At 37.2% G+C, this 12,630-nt stretch overlaps 1 protein-coding gene across 1 annotated transcript in view; it reads left to right on the top strand.

Annotated features, from left to right (window-relative positions):
* FAM3C (FAM3 metabolism regulating signaling molecule C) overlaps nucleotides 1–7,092 on the top strand; it is a 29,973-nt gene extending 22,881 nt beyond the window's left edge. Inside the window, exons 7-8 of the mRNA XM_049771128.1 lie at nucleotides 5,476–5,602; nucleotides 6,596–7,092. Coding sequence (XP_049627085.1) covers nucleotides 5,476–5,602; nucleotides 6,596–6,685 — 217 coding nt within the window. The 3' untranslated portion in view covers nucleotides 6,686–7,092. The remainder of the gene's footprint in view (nucleotides 1–5,475; nucleotides 5,603–6,595) is intronic.
* Nucleotides 7,093–12,630: the final 5,538 nt, after the last annotated feature.

Raw genomic sequence — 12,630 nt, 5'->3', positions numbered from 1 at the left:
GGCTGAGCTTGCGTATAGACACCAGGATTCAGTCTCCTGATATTCCATGTGTTTCATATTACCAGTATTTCTCTTAAGGTTTTCTCTTTTTTTAGACTCAATAACAGTGTATTTTGAGATTTTTTGTTTGTTTGTTTGTTTGTTTTTGGGCCACACCTGGTAATGCTCAGGGGTTACTCCTGGCTATGAACTAAGAAATCACTCCTGGCTTGGGGGACCATATGGAGCGCGGGGGGATCCAGCCATGGTTAGGATTTATAAGGCAAATGCCCTGCCATTTGTTGGCCACCACTCCATCCCCTATTTTGGATTTTTGTTTTTGAATTGAGATAACATTAATTCACGAAACTATCATAAGTGTTTTGGGGTCTTATTTCACCCATCTTATGCAGCTTTATATCACCACACACGCTGCCCCCTATCAAAGTACCAAACATCCCTCCTTCACAGTCTATTAAACTCCCATCCCCAACAGACCCCCTCTCATTTCCTTTCCAGTATCCACAGAATAGCTTGGCTCCTTTGACTTCTATATTGCTACGTTCTTGGTTGTCTCATTCTCCCGGTTGATTATTGTCTCTCTTAACCTGAAATGGAACGCCATGTTCCACACGCCTGTGGTCTGGCCTGTATGGGGCATCACAGAGCCGTTAGCTCACTATGTTGGAAAGATTACATTTCTTTGAATATTCATGCAGGATAGTATTGTATTCGTTTTCTTTAAGTACTCATATCACATTTTTTAGGCTCATGGTTTTGGGTTAAAATTCTCAAGATCATTTCATGTGATATCCAGCTTCATTTTTATTATTATTTCTCAACTCAGTGCCAAGTCAGGTCTTTCTCCTCATTCAGAACTTGATTTTGTTTCATCTAAATGAAGGACTTTATGCTCGTTTATCCTTGTTAAATGCAGTTCTGCTGATTTTGGCTCACTTGGCTTTGATTCTGACATTTGTCCTGAGATTTTCATGATCTAGGATTTGTACTCTCTCCAGAGTTGTTCTTATATCCAAATCTAAGTCATTGATAAAGATGTTTATTTAAGGGCAGTATGCCTCTACCAAAGGCTCCCCAAAGGATTTCTTTATTAATAAGTACAGGGATTAATTTGCACATAATTGCCAGTGCATACCATCCTACTATATGGTGTTGTTTTATTCAGAGAGTCTATTTTCTGAAACTACCATATGCTCACACTTGAAATTCAGACTGCTAATTAAAATACCTTGATCTGCGGCCTCAAAACCTCTTCAAAAGCTGAAATTGCTGACATGAACTTAACTAGGCTTTATTTCTTTTCTCCTTCCCACTATTCCTTCTTTTTTGATTACTGTTTTCTTTTTTAATGCTCACCAAAGGTCTCTCCTGCTTATAATCCTTTCTAGAAATTTTGTTAGGAAACTCATCTCATTAAACATTGTTTCTAAAAATTTCCTGGCTGCTTTTGAAATCTGGAGTATGAGCTTTTAATGTCCTTAGCATCTCCATTTTCCATGGTGGCTTCTCAGGTAACTGATACCATCTTGAAGATTACATTAACAAATTCCTTTAAAATTTAAAGTATGTGAACAGGTATGGACCTGGGGGCTTAAGTGTACTTTTAAAGCACTTTATAGATGTTCATGAACCACTATTCCCTATTTATGTTGATCAAAGGGTGTTCACCTCCCTAGAAAAGTTATGCTTTGATCCCTCATTATTGTATCATTCATGGGAAACTCTTGGTTCCTTTGTCGCAAAAGCTCTTTCTATGGTATTTAAGAGTTTTTATGAGTTTCATCTGAGTCTCATGTACTGCTCTAAAGTAGTATTAAACGTTTGTCTTTGGAACTCATAATTTGGCATCCTTTTTAAAGTTTTAGCCTATCATAGAGTGCTCTTCTTGAAGCACTGGTTTGGAAACTTTCCTGTCCTTTTTGTCCTGAGATACTTATTACTTAGAAGTTGAGTGTTTGGGGGTTTTGTTTGCCTGATTTTAAAGACTCATGCTTTCTTTTCAATGTCACTATTCTGAACTCACCCTCACAGATATTTTCTTGTTTTTCTTTTTTTTTTTTTCGGGCCACACCCGTTTGATGCTCAGGGATTATTCCTGGCTAAGTACTCAGAAATTGCCCCTGGCTTGGGGGGACCATATGAGATGGCGGGCATCGGAAACAGCTGTCGTATCCTTGGCTAACGCTTGCAAGGCAGACACCTTACCTCTAGCGCCACCTCGCCGGCCCCCAGGATATTTTCTAAAAATTTAGGCTGTGTGGTGACTTATACCTGGTGTCTCTCTTCCTCTCTTTCTTTGTTGTTTATTTTGGAGGCCACACTTGTCTCTGCTCTCATGGAATACTGGTGGCTCTGGGCAACCATATGGAGTCCTGGGGTGGGGATCAAAACCAAGTCAGTTGTATACAGGCAAAAATTACCCCACCCAATGTACTTTCTCTCCAGCTATCACTTCAGCCCCTTTTTGTTAATTTTTAAGCAAATTATTAAGTGAAAAACTTATCCAAACTTTTTTGCTAACAACTTGGTTAATGACCATGTGATGACCATTACAATATATCTTGGAAACTTATGGTGCTCTTATATAGAATACAAAGCTTATCTCTAACTTCTGTCCTATATATGAATATATGAGTTCCTCTGACTTACAGAGACAGACCTATTCAATCTCATGTTGAAAATTACAACTTTTTGGATAGCATTCAACATGTTTTTTAAATATGAAGTTGCCTTAATTAAATAGAAGGTATCAAAGAGGAGTAAGGTCCCCTGTCTCCCCAAACTCTACATAGGGTAAATCTGAAAAACTATTAGTCATTAACAAAGTTTGCATGGACTGGAGAATACCAATACAGGAAAAAAAAATCAACTTGTTCTTAATCTGTAGTTTGTATATGATAGGGATACTGAGACCTCCCATGAGGATTGATAATTTACTCAATGGCTCACTGGACTCAGCATAGTAAATCCTGCTCACTTAAATCTTTGGTCTACTATAACCCATAAATACAAGGTCATATTAGCAGACAGAATGTATGTGGGGAACCAAGCCCAAGTTTCTTAGTCCTTCCAAATACAGGACATGCTAAATACAGGATGTAGGACATACTAAATTTCTCCAGCACTGGATCCTGACCACCCATTAGGGTGTCTTATTAGAGACTGAATCCCTGCAGTTGTTACTGAGAACTGATCATTTGTAGGCATCCTCTGCCTAATGTGTCCCTAAATTTTGGATTCCGAGACAGTTAATGTACATTAACCACCTGGATACCTAGTTTAGACACAGCAAACTATGGTTTTGGATTTGGGAAAGACATGGGTCCTGAAATCCAGCACCTTGTATCCTGGTAAAATTAAAACTCATTTTGAGTATCTTCTTTTAGGCCCTTTGTAAATCACATTAAAAGAGAATAAAGTTACAAGCCTGACATTTTTAGACTTCCTGTGGAAAAGAAAATAAATTTTAAAACAGGAATACAAATTGCTCCTCAGTGACAACTCAAAAAAAAAAAAAAAAAGCAGAAGTGGAAAGAAAGATGAACCTCATAGCAGCGGAAGTTACTTGTCTGTGGAAGAAAGGTCTCCACAAAAACGTCTCCGGGATACACTACTGAGAGATGCCCGTAGGGGCGATGGTGTAGGCTAATGTCCCAGTCCAGTGGCCCTGAGCCTCTCATCTGTCACTAAAAGGAAGCAGCACAGCATATACATGCTACCTGCAGAGTGGATGATGAAAAGAACAAAAGGGTCATTGAAAGCCACCTGTGTAGGTATTTGGCCTTCAACTCTTTTCTGTCACTAAGAGGTAAAATTTAAAATGTACATTGAACAGTATATTGTTAACATCATAGGCAGGACATGTTTGATAAATATTTAAGTAGCTAAAGGATCAGTAAATAAAGCCAGTGGCAGTAGGCTCAGTGAGGTGAGACATTTATGTATCTCACCTTGCTTTTTTTTTTTTTTTTTTTTGGTTTTTGGGCCATACCCGGCAGTGCTCAGGGGTTACTCCTGGCTGTCTGCTCAAAAATAGCTCCTGGCAGGCCCGGGGGACCATATGGGACACCAGGATTCGAACCAACCACCTTTGGTCCTGGATCGGCTGGCTGCTTGCAAGGCAAATGCCGCTGTGCTATCTCTCTGGGCCCCTCACCTTGCTTTTTAAATTTTTTAATTATTTAAATTTTTTTTTGTTGGGCCGGAGCGATAGCGCAGCAGTAGGGTGTTTACCTTGCATGTGACTGACCCAGGACAGACCTGGATTCGATCCATGGCGTCCCATATGGTTCCCCCAAGCCAGGAGCGATTTCTTAGCGCAGAGCCTGGAGTAACCCCTGAGCATCACCGGGTATGGCCCAAAACCAAAACAAAAAAAATACAAAAAAATTGCCAGACATACCTTGTTTATTATATTTTGTGTTTTAAAGAAAATGTGGAGTTCTTTTTGTGTAAGGTTGTTTGGTTTGGTTTAGTTTTAAAAAATTAAACCAAAATCAAAGATTTGTGGCAGTCATTGACCAATACTTCTCTGTTGGTCATTTTGTATACATATTGTCTCTGTAGTAATGAAACTAAATCTAAGGAAATCCATCTCTTACCTAACTGGAGGACCAATATTTAATGTGTTTAAAAAATTGGTAACAAAAATTTCCTTAAAAATAGGGACAAACTATATGGATCATTGCCCTCTACAACAAAGGCTGTCCACTTCCATGAGGCAGTGAAGTGATCCCCGTCATCACCTGGGTTTTGTTTGTCTGGAGAAAGTCACTGGAATCAGTCAAGAAACCATCTATAGCCAGGACATTGTTGTTGAGATGAAAATAAAGGGATACACCTGTTAACTGAATGAAACAGGAAACAAAGGAAAAAATAGGTTTCCACCTTCTTGAAGGCTTTAAGACTGTAATGTTTCTAGCTTTCTTTCCAAAGATCACCTGCAGCCATTTATTTCTGTGTCCGTCTGTACAGTAATGAACATCAACCAGTTAGGTCTCTATATAAGCATATTTTGTGTCAGGGAGGTGTCTTCTGAAAATAGTGCCAAGCCCTTTTTGTTTCCATGCAATTTTAGGATGCCACAGGATCTAGGAGGTAGTGAAATTCCATCCATTTGTATACTCAGACACTGAATTCTGGCTAGTTTCTTAGCTGCATCAACAGCATCACAAGAAAAGACATTCACTAATTGCAATTCCTCTTTCTTACTTGATGGATATAGAGGAAAGTGAATGCTGTGATGTAACACATTCAAAAACTTCTTAATAGAATAAACTTTGTTGCTTTCTAGATTCTGTCTTTTGTGCCTAAAGAGTTCAAATTAGAAAGTTGCTCGGGGAGTATTAAAACTTAGAATTCACTTTAATTAAGTTGACATTTTCTCATTTAATCAGGCTATCTATGGAGTGATCTAGGTGAATCAATACCACTTAGACAACTATACTATCTCTGTATTCACTCTTCCTCTTTCAGACTCAATGATGAGGCCCGACATCTCATCGCTGAATTAGGGAGTACGTCTATAACTAGTCTTGGATTCAGAGACAACTGGATCTTCTGTGGTGGAAAAGGAATTAAGACCAAAAGCCCTTTTGAACAGGTTAGTGTCACAAGTTTTTAAAATGTAGAGGCAAAAGCAAATTAGGTGAACATTCTAGTACAGATTTTGGTCACAGTTACTTGAAACTAAAAGAAAATGAATAGTAAATATGTTGGTATATTTTAGTAAAGGCCCTCAAATCAATTATGCGGAATACTCATGACACTTTAATTTCAAAACCAGAAAGATTCCAAGTGAGAATTTTATTTTTTGTATGAACGTGCATTCTCTTCTAATTTTATTTTTTGTATGAATGTACATTCTCTTCTATAAACTGTGTTGAAATTCCTTAGAAATTTCTTAGACATTTTAATGTTGCTTATAAAAGTATATTAAAATAGGGGCCAGAGAGATAGTACAGCATGTAGGTCTTTTGCCTTGTACTCAATTGACCTATGTTTTGATACCTAGCATCCCATATGGTCTCCTGAGCCCATCGGAAGTAATTCCTGAATGCAGAGCCAGGAATAATTCCTGAGCATTACCAAATATAGCCCCCTCCAAACAAAACAAAAGTATAATAAAGTATATATGTTTTTTGGAATTGAGTCGAACATTAACTTTTTCACTAACAAAGGGGCATTGGAAGCATAGAATGGGTGTGTTGTGTAATTTTAGCTATTATTTTATTCCACTGCCTGCCAGACCCAAGAATATCTCCATTAATATCCTGAGCAGTCATTCAGATGAATTCTCTATTAATATCATATACTGCTGAAATGAGTGTGCTGAAGGTACTCTATTGCTTTTAGGGGGGGTGGGGGCAAGACTTGCTAGTTGAAAGGTTAATCCTGGCACTGATTTCTGATTCAGGAATCACTCCTGGTAGGTTCAGGGAACCATGTGGTACACCAGTGATCAAACCCAGGTCAGTCAAATACAAGGCAAGTGTCCTAATCACTTTATTATCTCTGGCTCCCTAACAGGTGTACTATTCATTATAAGTAGTTCACAAACATTCTTATAGGTCATACTATTAATGTATTCCCACAGCACATAAAGAACAATAAGGACACAAACAAATACGAGGGATGGCCTGAAGTTGTGGAAATGGAAGGATGTATCCCCCAGAAGCAAGACTGATATGGAGAAAATGGAAGATCTGCACTTTGCTCAATGAGAAACTGTGTAAATATTTTATGAGCATGCAACCATCTTGTGTGCACGAGCATCATCTCTTTTGATAATAAGAATTATTTATTGCTAACGTAAATAGATATCTTTGTACATAGGTGTTAAAATGAGCAAATCACCAAACCATTTCTATAAGTTCATCGCCCTGATAGTACAGGTTTTAGCCTACTATGATAAATGACTTGGTTCTGATAGCATACTCAATGTAAACTGGCTTGATTGTGAAAATGTATAGTTGCTGTGGAAAAATATATGTGATGATTAATTAATTAATTATGGATTTTTAGGGAGGATACTTTGTTTTATATATTGTCTTTTGATGATAATATCTTTGAAATTAAAGAGATATTTGACTAGTTGTGTGTGTAATTTTACATTATTGTCTGACTTCCCTGATGTACTTCTTTTCTTATCTTCTCTTCCTTGCCAAGGAAACCAAGACATTAAAATATTGTACACCAAGAGAAGTGAAAAGCACAGTGCAATTCTGTTGTTAATAATGTACATAATAATATATATAAGGCTAGATGGCATTCAGGATATACCTTATGGGTTTTGTGTTAGCAATGAGAATAACTTAATTTGTGTGAGATATTTTAAAGATGAGGATGGAGGTGGAAATACCATAGAACTAGAGGACCAGGCCAGACCTCTTCTCCAACCTAATATGTCATTTTGGGCAGCCGTGTCAGTACATGTACTGGCAAGATAGTTTTCTTACTTACGTATTAGCAGCAGTGACCAAATGATTTGGAGAAACTCAGCTTTCAGTGTCACAATGATCTTGATTTCAAGCTCAGAAATTCTATATTCATATAATATCACAACAACAATTTTTATTTGAAAATACAAGAACAGATTTAGGAAATTATAATTAATGAGTGTTTTTAATAACTGAACCCAACTATAAACATGTTTGTAATCATGATGCTTAAATAAAAATATTATATAAAAAAGAAATGATTGATGAAAACTACATTTTGATAAGGCTATACAAAACTTAAATTATTATCTTTAAGGTTACCAGTCTTGTTTTGGGGAAAATCATTTGTATTTGACTCAGAATGATTTTATACCCAATTCTATCTACATAAAAAATATAGAAGCCTGGGGCCAGAGTGGTGGCACAGGCGGTGGGGTGTTTGCCTTGCACAGGCTAAGCAAAGGCAGACTTTGGTTCGATCCCCTGGCATTCTATATGGTCCCCCAAGCTAGGAGATATTTCTGAGTGCATAGCCAGGAGTAACCTCTGAGCATCACCGGGTGTGGCCCCCAAACCAATATATATATAAATATATATATTGCAATTATATAATATCTTTGTATATAATATATATGTGTATATATATATATATATTTAGAGAGAGAGAAAAAAGATCTAATATTTTTAAGTTCAGATGTTCCCTGAATGACGTGTTTTGTTTTTTTTATTTGTTTTAGGTCATTATATATCTATTTTGTTCGATGTATCAAACCATAAACATTATGAGCAAGGTCATTTACAATAAAAGAAAACACTTTTTTTTGGGGGGTCACACCCGTCCATGCTCAGGGGTTACTCCTGGCTCTATGCTCAGAAATCACTTCTGGCAGTCTCAGGGGACTGACCATATGGGATGCCGGGATTCGAACCACTGACTTTCTACATGCAAGGCAAACACCTTACCTCCTTTCTATCTCTCTGGCCCCAAAAGAAAACACTTAACTTTGGATCTAAGTTGGGTTTTTTTTTGGATTTTGGGCCACATCCAGTGATGCTCAGGGATTATTCCTGGCTATGTGCTCAGAAATTGCTCCTGGCTTGGGGGACCATATGGGATGCCGGGGATTGAACTGAGGCCTGTCCTGGATCATCTGTGTGAAAGGCGCATGTCCTACCACTGCGCTATCACTCCGGCCCTGGATCTAAATTTTTAGATGAATTGTGTAAGTCTAAAAGCAGTATTTCTTATTTTGTTGTAAACCAAGTTTGAAGCTATTCAGCTATTTCTTAAATATTAATAAATTTGGAATACCATTTTCTCAGATTGAATGTAGTTAGTAGACATGTATTGTGCAATTTTTGTAAGCTTCATATTTTTAGTTATATGCTAAATCAAATTCAATTCATATGCACATTTTATTTTGAGTACTTCCATTAATTCTACGAATTCAATTTCAGGGTTTACAAATTAAATTTGGTGTTTATTTTTGAAATTGCTATGTGGTAGGGGGGTATTACCTGGAAAGATTATACACCTATTTAACTTCATATGAAGGTCTGTCAAGCATGTATTATGTTTATTGAAATACAAAATTAAAGTAATTCCCGTGGCTAACACTAAGATGCTTAGGATATATCTGGGTATATAGAGAATTTAAAGTATCATGTGGCAGGAAATCCCTCACCATATAAAAACGATAAAATGATTGCTTTGTGAAGGTGCATAAAAGTTTTTAAAATGAACAAATGTGAGTCTGTAACTGTTTCAGTTCAGTTTATTTTTGGTTTAGTTCTATCTTGTATAGATTGTGCCAACTTCAGAAGCAATAAATATATGACATTTTGTTTTCTGATAATATCTTTTTAAAATCAGCATTATAAATGAAACAATGGTCATATAATATTAAAATTTTCTTTATTAAAATAAGAAATTTGGCATTTATGTTTTGGTATCTTAATTGTTATTTAAAAACTTATGAATGTATATTTTTAATTTGCAATCTAAGTGCTTTTCCAGAATAAGTGTGTTATGTTATGACTGTTTAAAGAAAAAAAATAGATAATATTTGAGAAATTTTAAAAACTGAATTAGATTTTTATATTCCTGACTTTAATTTGATTAAAGCAAACTTTATCATTCTTGGTATTTTATACATGTTTTGAAATGAATCCACTAATATTTTATTTCGTAAGAAGTTCAAGTATTGGACTTTCTATTTTTTTATTCTCTTGAGAGGAGGATGGTATGAGAACACATCCCACAGTGCTCAGAGCTTATTCCTGACTCAGTTCAGGGATTAACTCCTGATGATGTTTAGGCGACATGGGGTGCCAGGTTTCAAACCCATGTTGGCTATGTGGAAGGCAAGCACCCTTCCTGGCTGGCACAGGGACTTTCTAATTTTAAAGTTTATAGAAATTAACCATAAGGTATCACTCAAATAGGCTGATACCCTATTTGTGGTGCATGCTCAAAAGCACTGTCAGTCTTGCATTTTTTGTGGCTCTGGTGGCCTTGGTACCACCATGCCCTGAGCGAGCATGAACATCAAACCAGACCCTCAACACCAGGAATGGTTCCTAAGCCTCCTGAACACTTGAGTGTTCTCTATTTTTGAAAAAAATAGCTTCATAGGTATTATAATTCTCTCTAAAAAAAAGATAATTTCATTCAAATTGGCTGACGGGTCCCATTTTTATGTGAAAGAATGAGAATTATTCTTTGAATTAGAGCGATTAGTGGAAACACCTTTAGACAACATTTTTGAAACACTGATCGCATCCATCAGTGGCAAGATGGAAAAATCCACTTAGCATCTGCATTTAGGCCTGGGATAAAAAGCAGCAGTACATGTAAATGGAGATGTGAATTTTTCTTTTTTCCTTGATTTTTAATTTATTGATTTTTTTATTATTACACCATAATTTATAAAGTTAATGCAAAATTGAGTTTCAGGTATTAAGTTTCTAAAACCAATTCTAGCAGCAGTGTCAACTTCCTTCCACCAGAATCTTCCTTTTTTTTTTTTTATACACTCTCAGGAATGATTTAACTGACCCTTCAAAAAAAAAAGTATGATTTTTCTTTCACTTAGTTTTGGATCACTATATTCCAGTGGCTCGTTTACTTCCTTTTCCTCTCAGAATTCCCTCCATTTAATCAAGCTGTGTCCTCAGCAGTTGCTTACATTCTCCCAACTACCCCATGTACTTTCTGTAGATTGTGTAAAATTTAGGGCTAGATAGAGTAAACAGGCTGGCTTGGCTTAGTTTTTTATCAGCTCCCTCCTGGAGCTGGAAGGAGGATGGCAGCATATTGAAAGCCCTTCGGGGTCATTTAAGAAACCTTCATCCATCAGTATTTTCTTCTCAGTTGTTCGACAGCTGCCAGGCAGATCTGCTGAGAAAATACTTTGAACCCCAGGGTATCTTTTCTGAGTGTTCACAGAGGGGAAAGTCTGGCCAGTTCTGCAGTTGGAGACAGAAGTTTCTCTTGGGTTTGTTCCATGGGCACTTTATAGACAAGCTTAACACAGGACAGTCTGTCTTTCCAGTATTGCTAGTTGAAAGGTACAAGATGCTGCCATTACTGCATTCATTGTTTAACTCTAATAAATCATTTCCAGCCATGAAGTACCACAAATAGCAAAAAGACAACTTGGTGTCTTTTTTTAATGTACAAGTTTTAACTTGTGAGATTCTGAGTTCTTCATACTATGTACAGTCAGCCTGTATGTTTTTGCATGATAAAAAGGGATTTTAGCCTTAGGAGACAGGAGACATAGGAGACATACTAGGCTTAAAAGCAGAGACTTGCTTACCTTTTCTAAGTGGTTGGCAATATGAGGACCTTGAGAAAATCTACATCTTCACTTGTAAAGCAGAGACCATAGTGCCATATGTTGGTGGTGCTAACCTGGCACACTATTCAGTTAGTGCGACTGCTCTTCCTATTACTGTTGGCTGTTTCTTGCAGGCTAGAAAGGCCCATCAGATAAAAGTTAATAAATTGGCCTTTGCCTTTTCCATCCAGTAATACCAAGCTCTGTGATGTGAATCTTTTTGTCCACATGCTCCTTCTCAAATCTGGAAGTGGGTCCATTGTCCATTGGGAGGTCATTGGAAGGGTGATTGGAAGGGAGAGCCTTCACAAATGGGAGAAGAGCCCATGCATAGACCACAGAGCAGGAATGGGATCTTCAGCACAGTGACCAGGGTTGCTGCTTTCCAGTCTTTCCAGAATGAAGGAGGAAATTCCAGTGTTTCCGAAAGTGGATAGTACAGCTGAAGGTATTGGAATGATGGCAGAGGAGAAGAGTTACAGGAGCTTCAGATACAATTTAGGGGTACATTCTGTTAGATTAAAAAAGGTTTATTTCCTAGGGAATGTTGACTGATCTTTTTTCCTTTTGATCTGGAAAAAGCTGTAGAACAATCGAGTTTGGGAATATTGGCTCTATACTGTTATACCTAAACCCAAATGTAGGAGACACCAAACTACAAACAAACCAGTCACCCATAGGAACACACAGAATTAGATATCAGAGTGGCATAGAAGCCACCTAATGTTAACTTAAAACAAAACAAAACAGATCAACTCACAACAAATAGCTTAGTAAATCTTCCAGCAATGATTTAGTGCTATGTTTTGTTTTTTTTGTTTTGGTTTTGGGCCACACCCGGTGACACTCAGGGGTTACCCTGGCAATGTGCTCAGAAATCGCTCCTGGCTCAGGATGCCTAGGAAGCGAAACGTGGTCCAACCTAGGTCAGCAATGTGCAAGGTAAACAAATGCCTTATCGCTGTGCCACTGCTCTGGCCCCAACCAGCAGTGATTTAGTGACCTAATTGCTAGATATAATAATTTTCACAAATTGCCTTTACTTGTAATTTTTCTTAAATAATTTATCACTTACCTATAAATAGGCAATATATAAAGTATATTATTTTCTGACTGTCAAGGGGGCAGGCTTGGGAGTGGGTGGGAATCTGGGGACAGTGGTGGAAGAAATTTTATACTGGTGGTGGGATTGGTATTGGAATATGGAGTGTCAGAAACAAATGTATTATGAGCAACTATATAAACTACAGTATTTAAATAAATTAATTTGTTTACTGTAAAAATAAAATGGGACAACAAGTCATTGGAGAGGATGCAGCTCTTCACCTGAGTTTCTTTATATCCAAGCC

Source organism: Suncus etruscus, chromosome 1 (genome assembly GCF_024139225.1).
Source record: "Suncus etruscus isolate mSunEtr1 chromosome 1, mSunEtr1.pri.cur, whole genome shotgun sequence".
NCBI classification, from domain to species: Eukaryota; Metazoa; Chordata; class Mammalia; order Eulipotyphla; family Soricidae; genus Suncus; species Suncus etruscus.
This window is presented reverse-complemented; position numbering and strand designations above follow the sequence as displayed.